Genomic DNA, 18,736 nt, shown 5'->3' with positions numbered 1-18,736 from the left:
TTTTAACAGTTGTAGAAACATCTGGGATGTGATTGAAGTGTGTTACTACAAGTGTGGCTGTCTTTTTTTATTGTCAAATTGTGTTTAAACAAATCATTTGCTCCTGTTATTCTAAAAATACTTTAAAAGTGTTTCACAAAGAAGACATGAGGCTCTTTTTTTAGGCATTAAACAGTCACTGCACTGTTGAAAATTTTGGGTCTAATGCAACTTGTATTTTAAGGCGCTCCTGTTCAAGAAATAGGTGCAATAACAAAAGGGGCTGCACCTGATTTATCACTGCAGACTGACCACTGCAGCAGAGTAAACTGAAATTGAATGTCTGGGAAAAGCAGCTGTAACGTCTGCGGCTGTTTTATCGGACACACAAGAAAGAAAGAGAGAGACTATAACCAAATCAAAACTGTGAGTGAGAGAGAAATGCAAAAAAAAAAACCCAAAAAGATGCATTACAAAGTGAAGTGATTATTTGTCATCTGTTTACAGAAATAATCGAGTAAAATTAGTTTTTACCAAAAAATCAAACGTCATTTAATCACTGATGTTTTTGTTGAGCTGACATCAACTGTTATTTCTTCACATACAGTATAACGTTCCTCTTCCAGAATCAATATACGCTTGCATTTCCAAAAGTGTCTTCTTTTCAAGCAATATTTAAAGTTCAGCAGCAGAAAGTGCTTCCTTTGAACTCTCACTTACTTTCCAGATATGAGAAACACACAACAAAGCAGCCCGGCATCAGATCTTAGGGCTGTTTAGTCTTGTTGAATTTTCCTCTTTGGTACGATTCATTTGGGCAGATCTGAACACAGTAAATGTACTCAGGTGCGGTTCAAAACAGCCGTACTGAAACCCTTTGAGGAAGTGGTCCCAGTCTGGGCAAATATTAACTCTAGAGTGGTTCATGTGTGGTGGGAACGTGATCCAACCTCGATGTAAACAAACTATAGGGGTACTCTGCAAGTTTGAGCTAAATGGCTTCCGTAACTGGGTGCAGTTTGTTACAATGCTACAATCTTACAGTTTCATTTGGTAGACGCTTTTATCCAAAGCAACACGAGGGTTAATACAACACAAGCAAAGATCTAGTCTGGAGAGAACAAGGTGAGTATGAGCCATGAAACTAAGTTCAGGTCTGAGAGGATGAAGGTGGAGCATAGAGGTAATGAATAGAGTGCATAGAAGCAGGTAATAGTTTTTTTGTTGTTGTTATTTTATTTATAAGTCCATCAGGGTAGTACAGGGGTGTTCGTGAAAGATCTGAGGGTCTTTAGCTTTTTCTTAAAGATTAAGAGGGACTTTGCAGATCGAACAGAGTTTGGCAACTCGTTCCATCACCATCGAACTACAACAGAGAAGAGTCTGGCTAGCGACGTCGGGCCCTGATGTGGTGGTGGCACCAGGTGCCTTTCATTGGCAGAGCGTAGCGAGCAGGAGGGAACGTAGACCTGGATGAGGAGTTCAGGTTGGCGGGAGTCGTTTTAGTTGCTGTTTTGTAAGCGAATGTCAAGGTGTTGAAGCCAGAGGAGGGACATGAACAGCGTAGTGATGCGTTGTTTTGGTCTGGTTGAAGATCAGACGTGCCGCCGCGTTCTGGATCATCTGCAGAGGTTTGAACATGTGGAAGCCCTGCCAGTAAGGAGTTGCAGTAGTTAATGCGTGATATTATGAGAGCCTGTGTGAGAAGTTGTGTTGCACGCTCAGACAGGAAGAGTCTGATCTTCCTGATGTTGTACAGAACAAATCGACACGACCGAGCAATCAAGGCCACATGAGTCAGTCAATGCCAGATAGCGTAGCATAAGCTATCTGACATTGTAGCCTAGCATAGTTCCCTAAAGCTGTCGCAACTTTGGCTGACTATTGTAATGTTAACTAGCTAATGTTAGTGTTATGCTAAGCAGTGTGTGACCTAGGTCTTTATCATATCATAATATTATTAGAATGTAAGGGTTCCCTTGATAAATGTGTGAAAAGGCTGTAGAATAGGTTACATTTGTAGCTCTACTGTGCTAAAATGTATGCCAGCTTATATATTAGGCTGGTACAGGGAAAAAAATAGATTTCATTTCCAACAACAGGCAATGAAGTTGTCCTACATTTATTTTCAGGTATGTGATAACTATTACAATATATATGATGATATGGATTATTGTTATTACTATCTGTTGGGTAACGTAGGTCTACATGTAGCCTTCTCCAGACCTTTCTCCACCTACAGTGTGTTCAAACTGTTTGGTGCTGCTGTCCAGTAATCATGCACATGAGCACCTGTGTGCATTCGAGAAAGGAAACAAGCACGCCCTTGATTTAATCGCCCTGTCATATACACAGATCTATTACTCCTCTCTGGACATTAATATAAAACAAACAGGTGATCTCTTAACTGTGTAAACACCTCATGTAATAGTCATCATCAATATTTGGATACTTGAAATCTGTATGAACTGAATAGTAAGTTAGTATCCAAACAGCTCCATGCATTAATTGAATAAACAACTATTTGGTATTGTTTAAACTGTGCAGCTTTTTGCACGTCTTTCTCAGGGAATTACAACAATTCTGGATCTGAATTTATAATCTATGTCAATACTCCACCCAATTAATTGTAATCATCTCTCACTCGCTCCTTATGTCATCGTCTAGTCAAGCCAGGTTGTTGAGGGATCAGTGGAGGAGAAAGACAGGAAGGAACAAGAAGCTGTACACTACTTGAGCCTGCCTGACAATTACTTGTACGTGTACTTGAGTATGAATATTGTGTACTCCACAGCCACCTCTAATCACCAGGGAGTCAGACAAGAGCAAATAGTACCACAAGGATGGTGTACTGGTGGGCGTTGTCAGACCAATTGTTGGGGGCCGGTCTGCCAGGGAACCAAACGTCAAGTTTACCAACTCATCCACTGATTTGGACCAGAGCGAACTAACTATAGGTTTGAAAATGCCCTTATTTAGAAGCACTAACTGCAGCTGGTTCATTTACATCTTTAGTAAATACCTCGCTAAATTTCAGAAATTGCCGTCTGTCTTTAATTTTATTCCATTCCTGTATCCTCTTAGGATGTCTCACCATCTCATCATCCTTTTCTCTAAAAAAAAAAACCCCAAAAAAACATCAAATTACTGAAGAAAAACACCCTCTCACGCCTACCTGGTTTGTTTCAGGCACATTTCCTCAGTCGAACGGTTTTAGTCGATCACGACCAAATCAAGATCCTCGTAGTGATTCCTCTTTTTTTTTTTTGGACCGCAGCTCAATGTCAAATCAATTGTACCCCCCGAAACTCTGAATTTGAATGCGAGGCAGACTTTGTGTAATTGGGGTTTAGGCTTCTTGTGGGGAAGAAAATAGGTGGTCAGGGTAGCTCAAAAACACTCGGTTATTGAGCACAGGAGCTGCTCAAGGCTGCTTTCTCTCTCTCTCTCCCCTCTGCTGTATTTTCTTCACACAATCGTTTGTGTATCCCAGGATTAGTCTGTAAAATTGTTTAAGCTCACAGAAGATGCCACAGTTGTTGGGCTGATTATAGATGATGAATCACTTTACATAGCGAGCGAGGAAAGCACCGTGGAGAGGTATTCAGTCGGAAATAACCTTTTGTTTCACCTAAACAGGGGCAGCAACAAAAAGGAAGAAAAAAAAAACACTGACTCCGGGCGAGAAGTGAGACGCAATCAGTCATCATAAATGAGCAGAAAAGTGGAAAGGCTAAAAAACTTTTTAGTTCTTCAGCACTAAAACATTGTCAGCTTTGAAATCGGAGAACGATGTTGACAGCGTGGTGAAAAAGGCCCATCAGAGATTCCACTGACTCAGACGACTACAAGATGTTTGATGCGTCTCTGGCAGCCGTGACCCATTTCTGCACAAGTAGCAGGAGCGATCAAAAATGTTAGAACAAATGTTATTGCTTTCTGTTGCTTCCCTGCGGTTTTCGGGCTCTTTGAATCTCGACTTCCTGCGAGAGGAAATGTTCGCCCGTCCTGCACAGCCATTACCAACCATCCGTAGTGTGTCGGTGCAACCGCACACAGGAAGACTGATGCCTCAAGGATCCACCATATATCCCTGAAGTTAATGTAATGATACCACAACGGTTTTACAAGCAAAATTCCTGCATTTACAGTTTTATTTGGTAAAAGTGTGCAAATATTAGCAGTTACATGTAAATCTCCAAAGCTGGAAAAGGTCTAAGAACCAGCAAAAGAGGAATTACATGCTCCTTTACTAGCTTAAAAGATAGTAGATAATGTCTAACAGTCATTCTGTCTTTAATTTTATTCTCACCGTGCGATGCTGCCACCAAATCCTTCTCTTGAGAGGAATTACATCAACTTAAGAGAAGCAAGTTGAAGCTCTTAAAATGCAGTGTCACTGTGATTTTAACAGGTCAGTGATGATATTCAAAAATCACTTAATATGTCTGATTTTGTGTCTGCGTTTGTTATTTCTCGGTTGTTGCAGCAAAGAAAAAGGGATGAGGGACAGAAACGATGAGAGAAGATGCTGAACTGAACGTGCTGAATCGTTAGGTGAACTCCGGTAGCCGACACTCGTTGAGAATTGGTGATCTTAACACTAAATCCATAATTATTACGTGTAGGCACAAAACAGAAGCAGACCATGAGCCATAATACATAGAAACAACCTGAACATTAACATCAATCAGGTTAGGAAATTAATAGGACTTTAATTTGATGTTATGTATTACTTATGTAACTTATTGCAGTAATAGAGGTGTTAATGGTTATATTTATCATACCATAAAGACGCTTCAGAACTTGCCTTTTCCCTCAGTATCAAAGTAATCCAGCGATAGTCATCTGTACGTCCATGGATATAGCTGATACGGGATACTTTTAATGGGGTCAATTTGCCAAAATGTAAAAATGTAAACAAATATAAGCTAAAAACAGGGCTCAAACCAGCTGACATTATGACAGCCCATTTGATGAGCTTTTTATGGGGTCTCGCTCCCTTGATGGATTTATGTTTCATCATACTGGTTTCCAGTTGGTTGGTGTTAGCATGTTTCCATCTACCAGACTGGAAAACATTATCTTTGTTGTGGAGGGGAAAAAGCTCAGAGATCCACTTTAATATATAAGGACGTCACTCTGGATGGGATTTAAATTACAGGAGGACCAGAGAGTTTGTCAAAAAAAAAAAAAAACAACAGTAGGTGATTCCAGCAGTAATTATTACTGGGGAGGGGTAATAATTACTGGATTAGAATCACTGACCACAGCACGTAATGTTAAAATCACTCCACCTCCCCTGGAGGAATAAATCCTGTCTGAATGAGGTTTAAGTTTTCCCAAAACATAGTTTAGTGAGCTCAGAGTTAATTCTAAAGCTCGCTGCCGCTGGTGATGTTGACCATGCTCACACACACACACACACACACACACACACACACACACACAGAAAATAAGCAGCTTTGCAGTATAAATGGTAGAGCGGGTCGTCCGCTAATCACAGGGTCGGCTGTTTCCGGCTCCTCCTGTCCACATGTCTCAGTGTCCTTGGGAAAGACACTGAACTCCAAATTGCTCCTGATGTTGAGACCAGCACCTCGCATGTATATCGCCGCCATCGGCGTGCGAGCGGGAATGAGAGGCAAATTGTAAAGCGCTTTGGATAAGAGCGCTATATAAATGCAGTCTATTTACAGACGTGCCTTGGCATTATATACAAATATACATTTAAATAAGATGTTTGACACAAATTTCACATTTGACTGTCATCCAGAACTCACTGATTGACCAGAAATGAGTATTTCCTGTTTCTCTGGAGCTGCAGCATGACATCTACAAACCATTAAAATAATTACATGGCAGGTAGTGTTGCTGCATTCACATGAAAATGTGGTTTTATAGGTGAAACAAAGCAATCTTTTTTATCTAGTTCTTAACAAATGCGTCTATTTTTTCTCTCCTTTTCTTAAATATATTGCACATTAATATAATTTCACTCTATATCAGAATTTGTCTTCCTTCGTCGTCTCTGATTTTTGGGATTTTTGAACTTAAAAACCAGCAATATTCTTCAGATATTTCTCCTCCTGTCTACCCTGGAGCTCCTCTGCTACATAAATCATTTCATAGTTATTTTTGTAAGGAAATATCATCAATCTTTCAACGTATTTTGTTTCTCGTTAAGCCCGGGGAGAGTGACGGCAGCCACAATGGCTCATTAATGGACGTGTTTCTGAAGACCTTTTGTCTCTCTGGCCCTGATGAAGTACACAATAAGCCACTTCTGAGGTTTTTTTTTTTCTTAACACGTTGTTGAGTAATTTCTGCGGTTTGAAGCAAAGGAAAGCAAACCATAATGCACCGCCGCCGATGCATCGAGGAGGACTATTAACTCGTTCACCGTAAAGTGCTTGCCTGAGTCGAGACATCCATCAACCTTTCCGGGAGAGAGCGTATATGAAGAAAAATAAAAAATAAAATAAAAATCACAAAGACCATAAGAAGCTTGAGTTCAGGGCACAAAGATCACACAGACACTTTTTTTGAAACTAATTCCACACAGTCAAGTTTTAATGTCAGACGGTTTTTTTTTTGTTGGTTTTTAAAGGTCACCGAAGCAAATTACTGAGAGCCATTGATTCGGTTATGAAGTGAACTTGACTTGTCACACTCACTGAGTCTGATACTTAATTAGCCTAAACACACACACACACACACACACACACACACTTATATTTATACTGATAGAAATAACGAACACATGTAAAACACACTCACACAGCCCCAGGTGTTGAACATGTTGAGTTTTGACGCTATTTTAGTCATTGAACATGATGGGCCCAGCTGTCTGTGGGCCTTCTGGAGACACACACACACACATTTACAAATAACACACACAAGGTCTCAGTCCCAAAGCATCTGATCAGCCCGGGGAGCAGCGTCTGAGCTCTCTTGTATCTTTTTTTTGTCCAGGTTTAAAATCCCCTTTTTCAGTCTGAAAAGTGACTAAAATATTCTCTGAATAAGCTCTGAACTCTTTTTTTGTCTTTGGCTTTATTATTTTACACACAGGGGAAATTACAGGAATGTGGCGGTAAGAGGTATCGATTCACAGATTTGTCTGCTCATAATGGAGGAGGGGTTTTTTTTATTATGAAAGTCATTTTCAAGTGATTCTTTTCTTCTCTTTAAAAAGAAAAAAAAACACTGACAACAAGACACTTTGATATCAAGTCTACTGATTTATTTCCATTTTCAGAGTAATTTGTTTTTCTCAATGGATTTACTAGATCTATTATATTAGCAGGGATAATATCTGTGGCTATGAGTGCTGAAATTAGATTACAAATATTAGTTTACCAGGATCTCAAGACATTTCTGTATAGAGCAGATGCTGACAAAACTGGGAGAAAACTGTGGCCTATGAAACCAATTAATTGATTACCAGAACATACGTATGTACAACAGCTTAACAAGAAGACAAATTAAGTGGGTTCATTTCCTAAATAGCATCGGAGTTACATGATACAAAACCTGTGCCTCATTCAACTGAGGTTTCTCTACAAAAATACATCTAATAATAGCTTCTTTTTTTTTTCTTCTTCTTCTTCTCTAATTTACACAGATTTATCACAAGTGCTCGTAATAAATAAAACCTACGCTCGTATAGAACATATGGTTTCAAACCCCTCGTGGTCCGGAGCTACAGGGAGAGAAACATGTTGCCGTATGTGTCGTCACATCAGCTAAATATGATTCAGGTGTGTTCTAGCGCTCCGGCTGAACCGGAGCTGTAGAAGAAAAAGTAGTAGAAGAGAAGTCTCACATCATCTCTGTTCATAAACTCTTCCAAGGAAGCAAAAGCTGCAAGTATGTCACCATGGGCGTCATAGTGTCACCATGGCGACATGCCCAACATACTGGAGATCATCTGGTTTGGAATCAGCAGCTATTTACTGAAGACCTCTGGGAAAGCTAGCAGAGCTGGCAGGAGTGCGACTAGAAACTGTAACGATTGAACAGTGTGTGTCCGGGCTTCAGGGATCAGTGCAAACCAAACCAAACCAAAATATTTGACAGCGAACGCTCACAAAAGCTGCTTCTTACAGTCTAATTTTTTATGCATTTTTTTTTTTATTATTCATCTTTGTTTGTTTGTCATCGCTGCTGAGACCAGAATAATCTATAGTAGCTGAGACGGATAAGCGCTGCCAGTTATGCCCCGAAGCCATCGCAGCCAGATGTTCAACTTCAGAGGAATGTGAGAAAGCGTCTGAGTAAACAATGTGTTACTAAGTGTGGGAGTTACCCGGTGATACTCCCGCTATACACACCTCTGAAAGTGCGGAGGTGTCAGGAGTGGCTCTCCGGAGCTACGAAGGTGCAGCACAGTCACGTTCTGCTAATTGTGAGGTATTTCTGCTGCACTTGATGACACAAAGCGCTACTGAAAAGAGAACATTTGACAAAGAACAAAGAAGAAGGAGCTGATCCGCGCTTATTCACACCGTGGCTTTGACCTAACCCTTAGCTTTAAAAGGAAAAATCCACCCTGAGGGGCTGTTCAGATAGAAAAGTGCCGCAAGGAAGGAAACGCTTTGAACTTCCTGCATTTAAGTGGATGAATGCACGACTGCATTTGTGTGGGAAAATCACCTGTCAAACTGCAACAAGAAGCCATTGAGTGACTACATTTTTAATATATATATATATAAAAAAAAGATTGTTTTCTGATTACCTGACAATCAAAACCCTCACATCCTCTCAGATTTCATCACAACTCATCATCCGCCTCCGTCGGGGGACACGGTCCCGTTACATGACATCACTTTCCATTTGTTTTGGATGAGTCACTGAATGTAAAGTTATCTGCCGTGCCGGGTTATTTTTAGCACAGCTGCGATGGCGTAAGGATGGCAGAAAATCAACAGTCTAAAACGTCAAGAGTAAAGGTCAGGGCGTCGGTGTCAGAGCCTCAAAATCAAAGAGCAAAGGCTTATTTCTAAACTTAACATTTTGCACTGACTCTCAGCAGCCAAACAGGGATAAATACACTGCATCAGAGGCTGAGATACTACTTAATACTCTTTATGACAGCATCAGTACACATGTGTGGAGCAATAAGATCCAAGTCCATACTACAAACTCATAGTACACAGTATACGCTACGGTAATTTTCAGTAATTTGCTGTTTTTTTCAGTCGGTATACAAAAAAATCAATTTAGTAGAAAACGACACGAGATTTAGCCCATTGAACATCAATCAAACTGCCACTTTAAAATGTCAATGTCAATTAAACCTCACAAGTAGAAATCAAAATGTTCCTCCAAAGATTTTATACTCATTTTTTCTTATTTTGTGAGGCGTTCCTGAAGCAGTTTTGCCATTGAAATTGATTTTTTCCAGCTGGGAGCAGCTACTCGATTTCCTTTTGTGAGGCGCATTGTGGGACAATAGTGTCCATCAATGACACCCGGAAACCAAGCAGATGTAGTCTGCGTACAGACGTCTTTGTGTATCTCTGTGATACACTCAAAATATGCTTAGAATGAGTATGTGGTATGGACCGGGACACAGCTACACTTTGGATGCAGAAAGGGTTTCTCTTTTAAAGTTATGCTCATCGCTACAGAGAGCTTTCTTTCATTTAAATTCTCATTGAGGGCGTTTTTCTACATTCTAAGCTAAATGGATATTTATTGATGCACTGGGAAAGTAAAATCCAAACACTTCATAATTTTAACACACTGTAGAGACAATAACAAGTCTTTTGTTTGCATTCAGCTAACTACAGCTCCCTCGAGAGAGAGTCTGTAGCTGCTGCTGCATTCAGTCAGCGTGTAGCGTTTATACTAGCAATGGTGAGGCCAGTAGTTAGCCTTGCACTGTTAGTCCGTCCATCCATCACTGAGTGTGTTGACGTGTTAACGAGTATAACCTCTATCCAGGTTTTCTACCTGGATAGAGGTTAGAAACAGGAATAATGTGTCGTGTTAAACATTATCCAGTTTTCTGATCACTCTGCCATGTGTACAGATTCATTATCAATTCATGTTACTTAATAGGTTGTCAGTAAAACAAGAAATATGACGGTAAATGATCTCATCATGTAATGAGATGAAAGGAAATGTCCGACTTCATATATACAGGAAAATAACTAAGTTTCTCCATGTAAAGGACAAATTTTGGGCTGTCTGAGCAGAAAGTTGACGATCGTAAAAGAAGTTTGGTGAAATCATCGGTCGTCAATCCAAAGCCTAAATCGCTCTGTGAGACTCGTCCACCGACCGGAGCCTCGGCTACCGAAGTCATTCAATAAATGTCTGATATTTAGGACCGAAGTCTCACAGCATGACTGCTGCTATGACTCACGTCTACAGACAAATCAATCAGAATATGACATGAAATGACACAGGATACACTGTCCGGCGTGACATTTCATAAGTGCAGTCTTTGAATAAAGTTTAGGGGGCAAAACACACTCCTTAGTTTCTTAGTCTTTTTTTTTTGTGTGTGTGAATGTGTGTGTGTGCTTGATTTTTGGTTGTTGTATTTCTGTATTTTTAAACTTTAAAATGATTTTTATCATGTTGATAAATTGCTTTCACTCTGATATTTGGCACCTTGAACTGCCATTGTGTATGAAAGGTGCTTCACAAATCAAACTGACCTGACTTGACTTAATACATCCGTTTCTACTCGGCTGCTTGTAATTACGGTCTCTGCAACTGGATGTGAACGCAGCTCTCATATTCTGTTATCAATATTTGTTTTGTTTTTGTTAAAATGATGATGTGTTTGAATTTTACTATTTATTTATTTCAATGTTTCAATGGATATCCCAGAAACATGCACTTCCTGACAGAGGCTAGCTCTCAATAACAAGTTCTCATCTGTTTTGAAAGTCATTCTGGGAAATGTAGGAAATCACCAAGTAAAATATAATGAGGAAGTCCTGCATTTATGATCACAGACTGAAGATATCTGAGAGTCTACAAGGGTGGATTTGTCCTTTAAAGTCACAAAAACCATAGTTTGAAATTCCCAACATGCCTTGCAAGCAAATCATCGGTTTAAAATGCAAAACAGGAGCAACGAATGATTTCTGCCAAGGGAAACGAGCCCAGCTGTGTATCCCCGCCATGATCCCGCTGGCTGCACACCTGAGGCTCATTTTGAGCAGGATTGCGACTGATGAAGATAATTCATTCAAAGCCATAATTTTTTCAGATGTGTGAATCAGTGCTTGGAGTGTTTGGACGGGGGGGTGGAGGGGGGTGATGAGGTTGCCGGAGGTTGGCTTTAAGAAAGATTGGTTTTGTTTTTCTACTTTGTCTTCCTGAAACTGTTATCCCTCGTGTTTCGTCCTCGCCATCGAATATGCGGGTAATGACACGTAAAAGCTGCTTTCACCCACCCTGACAACTCTCTCTCTCTTTGGAAAATGTGAAGATGAGTCTATTTCTTTGCTTCATTCTAAAATAAATTTTCTAGAACAACACCTGTAAGGGCAAAACTGCAGGATGGGGTGGGGGATACAGAGACGGGTGGTGACTCTGCACTGGGTGAAATGGCGTTGCTAAGGGATACGGACCGGGTGCATCCAGGAGAGGGATGTGGGACGAAGCGTAGAAAGAGGGAGGGAGATGAGGGGGAGGAGGAGGAGGAGGTGGCGGTGGTGGTGGAGGAGCGGGAGGTGGATTAAGAGCGAGAGGGGAGAGATGGGGGGAGAAGGAAGGGAGGAGGTGAGGATAAGAGGGGACGGGGAGGTGAGACGGAGGCGGGAGGAGGGAGAGGTGGTGCTGGATGATGGTGTGATGGAAGGAGAAAGAAGAGGAGGAGAGGGACGGCGGGAGGAGGAGAGGAGCGTGCAGGGGGATGCATTGTGGAGGGAGAGCGTGGGGGAAACAAGGCCTCTTTTCCGGGTAGAGATGCTCAAAATCTATCTCTCTCTCCTTCCTCCTCTCCCTCTCCTCCTTCTCTCTCTCTTTTCTCCTCACCCACTCCTTCTCCCACTCCTCTCGCTTCTCTTTCACCCTCTTCCTCTCCATTTGTCTCTCCTCCTCCTCCTGTCGCTCTTTCTCCGTATCTCTTTCCTCCTCCTTTTGCTCAGCTCGCATCAGCGGAGCGACGTCCGCTCCGTTTCTGGAGCTATAGTTATCAACAACATTACCACAGCGATCACAATCAGTGACATGATTACTGTTAAAGTGATTACACCGAACACTGTCAATATCGTCACCGCCATTCCTGTCCGTCTGATCAATACCGCTGCAGGATTTGTAATCAATCGCTGAATCAGAGAGGCGGCTTTTGTGTCGAGTGTGACACTCGGGTTTGGTTTTATCATCCTCACTTTGGTTGTCTGTGTGGTTATAACCGTAATTGTGATTACACGTGTCATTTGTTTTACAGTTACAGCCGCCGCTGCACTTGTTTGTGATGTTACAGGCTGCCGTTTTCTCACAAAAAGCGGTTGTTTTGTCAGTGTTGTCAGCGTGCTTGTTTTTACATTGACAGTGATCAGCATGCGTGTCATTGATGCTACAAGTGAATGAGTCCACAGGTGAGTCAGTGGTGTCACTGATGGGTTTATCACTCCTGTTAGCTGAGTAAAGTTTGTCCGTGTGACCGGGAGTCTGATCCCGGCCTTTGTAGCGAGGATCGTCATTAGTGTTGCTGATTGCAGCCGTGCAGACGCCGGATTCATCATGTTTATCGTCCCTTTTGCCGTTTTCACTCCGCTCGCTGTAGCTGCTAGGTGTGTTACAGGTGTGACAGTCACTGACAGATTTCTCAGTCCGGCACTTCCTCTTTTCCTCGGCTCCGGAGCTGAGGCAGTCATTAGCGTTGCCGCCTTCGCTGTCATCACAGCGGCAACAGTTATTGAGTTTGTCAGAGGTGTTACAGCTAAATGTTTCCTCCCGGCTATTAGCGTCATGACACAGACAGTGTTTCATCCGGTGAAGTGAAAGGCAGTTAGTGTTGTCATCCTTTGGACTGCACTCTGCTATGTTGTCCAAAAGAGTCTCAGTCTTGTCGCTGTGGGGTTTAGGTGCCTCCATGTTTCTCTCCTGCGTACAACACGCTTCATCTGCGCCAAGGTCAGAGATCAACTCGACACAAGCCCTCTGCTGTCTCTGTGCACAAGCCCTCCTCGTTTGTCTCCTTCCCCGTTTCCGTTTCTTCCTCGGTGTCACCCCGGCCTCCGGCGATTCCCTTTTCCTCTTGCCGGCTGTTACTGCTCTCTTTGACATCACTTCCTTTGAAATTGCATCGCCGGGGAGGGTCATGTCTGCGCAGGCCGATCTAATTCGCGGTTCTGTTTCTGTCTGTTGTGCAGAGCAGCGTGGGGCCGGGCCTAAAACGGGATTGCTGTGTCCTGCAGGTATTGTTTGTCTTTGACTACACGCTGTTTCACTAAAGGAAGCAGGGACAAGGCTAATCGCTGAATCACATGCTGTTTCCCTGTGAGGTGAAGGAACAAGACAAATTTCTGTCTCACGTGCTGCGTCTCGACAGGGAAAAGAAACGCCGCTAATCGTCAGGTTACACACGTTTTCCTTAGCATCCTGAGCAGCTCTTATCTCTGTCTTCCTCAGATTCCTTTGCTCCTCATCTCTCTGCCCTTCCTCTTTCCCTGTTTGTGTATTTTTGTGTATCTCCGCCGTCTCTCTGCCATTCTGAGCAGGGTCGGGCATAATTGCAGGACAGCATGGCGTCTCTATAACAGACCCAGGGACGGGGCTAATCACTGAGTTACATGCTGCACCCCTGCAGAGGAGCTTTCTGAGCCCCTGGCCCCACCCGGAGGCTGATTGCTGGGATTGATGCTGGCTGGCCTCCCTTTTCACCTGCAGACACAGCTGGTTACACCGATTACACCGATTCACAGGAAGATTACTTAATAGCTCTCGTCTCTTCACGTCATTTCTACCTGCCCTCTCTCGTTCCGTCTGATCTCCTCTTATCCTTCTCTCTTCTGCCCTCATCCTCTTTTCTCTGCCTCCTACCAGCCGATGCTCTGCGAGATTACTTAATAGCGCTTTTTCCCTCCTCTCCTCTTTTTCTGTGCCCTCTCTTTTCAACCCCTGCTCTGCTCTCCCTTCAAACATCTGATTCATAGAAAGACCACTTATCATCCTTCTCCCTCTTTCCGAATCCTTTCTGTCTGTCTCTTCTCCTCGTTTCCTCCTCGCCCTCTTCCTCATTCCTCTCCTCACCCCTCCCCGTCTCTTCCTCCTCCTCCTCCTCTTCCCTGGTTTTTGAAGGCCTAGCGCAAGGTGGCATTCTGCAGTAACGGGAACGAATTTTAAAGCACTTTCATCACGGCAGCCAGAGCGATCCGGAACTGCGTCGCTGCCGCTACAATGGGCTACAGGTTCCATAGGATTTCCTGCCTGTCCTCCTTCATCCTCCTCTTCCCTTTCATCTATCTTCACCTCCCTTCCTCCCTCCATATCTTCCTGCCTCTGTTGGCAGTTGGGTTGTTTGATCACAGATGGCTTTATTCTCTCCCTCCCTTCCTCCAGCCCTCCCTTCTTTTCATCACCCCCTTCCTTGGCCCGGTTATGTGCTCTGAAGTCATACAGTAGAGGGTTGACGCTGTAGGAGATGGATGGTGAAGTTTTGGTGTAACTGACCATCTCCGACGGCCAGAGAAGAACCCTGCTGCCGTCTCGGCTCAGGACACGACAAAACGGTTCTTTGGGACGACCTGGAGGCAAAGAATTTGAATCTTTAGCCCAGTTTGATGAAGAGGACTTCAAGTCTTTGGCCTGAGGCTGAACCGAAGACTCTTTGGGCTCATTTAAAACACCAGAAATTGATTTTTGGAGCTCATTTGTAGCGGGACAAAGCAGTTCTCCGGTAGGGTCTAACTCTGTCTGATTGTCCAAATTTAAATCCAGATCTCGGGCCACAACTTCACTGACACTGTCAGAAATCTGTCCCGGTATCCCACTGTTTAAATAAAGATGAGCTCCAGTCCTACTTTCATTGCCGACTACTTGGGCTCCAGTGCTGTTGTCATTACATAAGGAGATCTGGGCTCCGTTCCCACTGATAACAGAGTCCTCAACCCTGATCACATTGCGATTACATAAAGAAAGCTGGGCTGCAGTCCCAGAGAGGCCTCCAGTTCCCCTCTCGGTAGACATACTGGCTGCAGCCTCGGAGTGCTGGATTGCAGTTTTACCATCCACACCGCACTGGTTTCCAGTGTCCCAGTGATCCACACTTACAACATCAGCATCTGGAGATACTGGAGATTTGAGCTGCTGATCTGTGATTTTGTCCCCCTGATCTTTCACAGCTGTCACACCTTCGTGCTTCCCCGACAAGCCCGAGCCCCGTCCGGCTTGGATGAAGACCGCAGCCGATTGGTGGAGAAGGACGCAGCTCCTCTTGGGCAGCGAGAAGGAAACGGGACGGACTCTGCCGGGGACGGACTGGGCGTCTGAAGCTCCACACATTGCTCTGTTCTCACTGGTGGTAGTGGTTTTCTTGAAAATAGAACCATTAGTGGTGGTGTTAGTGGCAGTTATTGGGATGTTTTTGGGTGTAAAGGTGTTGCTTAAATAATTATGAGCCCAAGGGATCTTGTTAAAGTGTCTGGTTTTGGTAGTGTTGATATCTGTGTTATCAGCGTTCGTGCTCATGATGTTGTTGGACGTAACGGCGGCGGCGGCGGCGGCAGTCAGGTCGTTGTAGTCCAGTTGGGTCTTGTTGAGGATGCAGGTTCCAGCAGCAGCAGCAGCAGCAGCAGTATCAGCGTTGCTGTTGGAGTCTAACTGGTTGTATTCCCACTGTGTGTTATTCAGGAGTCTGGTTTCCAGTGCAGGGTCCAGAGGAAGGAAAGGCTGGATCAGCGGGGTTTGAGTCTCTAGATGGAGGGAAGAGAGAGGAGAGCAGAAAAGATTATAGCAGCTGGCACCGGTTTCATTTACATGTAAAACATAACAGAATTATCTGCCTAGCCTGGCAATAAAGAACAGAGTAGGATGGTACAGATGTAGAAGAATAGCATTAATTTTTATATAGTAAGCTCCTTATGCATTTATTCAGCATTTTGGCTTCTCTCCTGTGTTCTTTTGTGGCTTTCAACACATCTGAATGTGATTTATGGGTGTAGGATGGACTTAAGAAAAACATAAGCAGAGTGATGAATGTGTGGCTCACTCAAAAGGGGGGAAAAAAATTAAGATTAAGGTTTTTATTCCAACATGTAATATCCATTTTTTGCATATCCATTTTGGAAGCAAAACGTGCTGCCAGACATTCATCTGTCTGTGCGTCAGTGTGGCTGATGATTCAGACAATTCTTGAGTGGTGGAGGTCTTAAGATGACTTATAACTTTAAAAGAAATCCATAATGTGCCTTCCTCTCAAACCAGAAACCCCTTTCATTAAATATTGGGAGTTTTTTTTTTTTTTTTTTTTTGAAGGGAAGCCCTCAAATGAATTATTACTCTTCCAACACTAAATGTGAAATACATTTAGCACTCGGAGAAAGTCGACTTTAAATGGAGTTGTTGAACTTTTCCATCGGTCTCAACTTTAAAATGAGAAAATAAAACTTTACTGAGTACATATTCACAGAGGAGACAGGGTGACAATTGATTGTCTCTTTGAAACACCAGGAATGATGCTGCTAAATTTCAGATTATTCTTTCTTTTCTTTTTTTTTTTTTTTTTTTTAATTAAAATTTATCTTTCACCCTAAAATCCACTTGAGATAGAGCTGATATCACCTCCTGAATCAGAACAAATTCAAGCCGAATGACAAATTTAAGTGGAAAATATTATCCCAAAGCCATTCTTATACAGCTGCATATTCACAGACAGGCTTTTATATACTGTACATCTTTATTAGGTACACCTCGCTAAAAGTAAAGCGGTGTAATACAATGACTCTGCAGTAAATCCTCCCTTTATGAAGGTTATAATATTCCTTTTTACTCAAGACATTTATTGTTTATTGTTATGAGGATCCCCTTTAGCTTCTACTGACGCAGTTGCTGGTCTTCCAGGGGTCCGACATGATCTATTGTATACATTAACAATTATTAAAGGACAAAAGTTACCAGAGTAATATACAATTAAAAGACTGAACCACACACTCAATGCAAAAAAACACTGATATATAACCGAAAAGAGATTACAATACACCATTAGTATAAATCTGACTCGCAGTTTGAAACTTTTTGGATTAGAAATGTGGTTTTCATCTTCAGTCTGTCTTCACTGATATAAATGAGACAGAAAAAGTATTGACTGTAAATCTTGGGTGGGTGTACCGAATAAACTGGCAACTGTAATGTTATTTGGCATATATTGAAAAGTAATATATCACTAAAAGGATACAATCATTAGTGCAATTATTAGTAGAAGTAATAGGAGTGGTAGTTGTAGTATTTGCAGTGCTGCCACTGAAATAATTAAAGTACAGAAGTAAAAGTGGAGTTTGTGCAGTTTCCTCTCAGAGAAAGTGGCAAAGCTAAATTAATCTGTGTATTTTCATTAAATGGGTTTGTGCTTGAAACTTGGTGACATATTGACTATGTGTCTCCACACTAACCGGGCGAGGAGTTAACACGGCGGTAAAACAAGCCGAAATTTCCTAACAATTTTGGAAAGCATTTACTGAGAAGAAAAAATTTAATTTGGTACTAATTATAGGTTGAAAGGAAATGACCCTGAAAGATTAGCTGTGCTAAAATATCCATTCATAATTATACGCTTACCAGTAGACAAAATCACATTTTGCATGTCCACCTGACTAAAAGGCTCCTTCTCTAATTGTAATTATTATTATTATTATTAAATTATTATAATGAACTTTATTTATAAAGAAAGTTACAAAGTGCTTTACATGGAAGAACCCAAATAAAACAATTCAGCACAGTAAAATTAAATAAAATCCACCCACTAAATGTACAGAGAATTGGTAAAATACCCATTAATTAAGGTACAAAAGGTGAAATAATCATATAGAATAGATAAAACATATTGGAACTAAAGGTAGTAAAAAAGATATGTTATAAGAAGTGATTTAAAAGATGTTACTGACTCTACAAGCGTCTGATCTTCAGGCTGGGAGTGCCAATTACAGTAATTGGAAGTGGACCAACTGAATCCCTATTGATTCCCAATTAAATGACCATACATAGTAATTAGTAGTTGGTAACTAAATGGGAAATTATTAGGAAGTTACAGACCTATAAAAGAAAGCATTACCACCATGTATTTGTTCTGTTCCCTCCACTCCTGCCTCATGATTGACTACAAACCTCATGCTGCACCTCTTTTGTGAAGCACTTTGGCAGAGCAGCGTTATATAATACTGGAGTTACTGTAGTGTGTTGCAGCTAAAATGATAGCTTCTTCTATTTTGGACTCTCGATTCCCTAAAGGTCAGCACCGTCAACACGGTTTGTTATTGGTCAACAGCAGGACCTTGAGTCTCAAAGTTCACCAAAGTTTAAAACTCTGATTTATGACATAAAATTCAGTTTGTGGCGATTCCATTAAAACGAATCGATCCTGCTGCTGTTGTAAATGTTTGAGCCCTTAAAGCAGTTTTAATTGCCCGGGACTTGTTCCTGTTTTGATATGGCTTCCTCCCCTAAACCAAAACGTCTCATCTGTGTGTGCGTTTTGCATCTCATGTACATAGATGTTCAGAGCGGCCCGAGTCTGCTGTCGATCAGGATATTTCAGCATCACTGCAGCAGACCACGCTCTGTTTAATCC

General features: G+C 42.1%; 1 protein-coding gene across 1 annotated transcript in view; it reads right to left on the bottom strand.

Annotated features, from left to right (window-relative positions):
- Positions 1-1,506: 1,506 nt before the first annotated feature.
- The window catches only part of LOC121912124, a 76,641-nt gene continuing 59,411 nt past the window's right edge, over positions 1,507-18,736 (bottom strand). Inside the window, exons 5-6 of the mRNA XM_042434208.1 lie at positions 11,983-15,866; positions 1,507-1,629 (exon numbers count right to left, since the gene is read on the bottom strand). Coding sequence (XP_042290142.1) covers positions 1,507-1,629; positions 11,983-15,866 — 4,007 coding nt within the window. The remainder of the gene's footprint in view (positions 1,630-11,982; positions 15,867-18,736) is intronic.

Source organism: Thunnus maccoyii, chromosome 14 (assembly GCF_910596095.1).
Source record: "Thunnus maccoyii chromosome 14, fThuMac1.1, whole genome shotgun sequence".
In the NCBI taxonomy this organism is placed as follows: domain Eukaryota; kingdom Metazoa; phylum Chordata; class Actinopteri; order Scombriformes; family Scombridae; genus Thunnus; species Thunnus maccoyii.
Note: the sequence above shows the minus strand (reverse complement) of the source record. Positions and strands in the feature narration are given on the sequence as shown.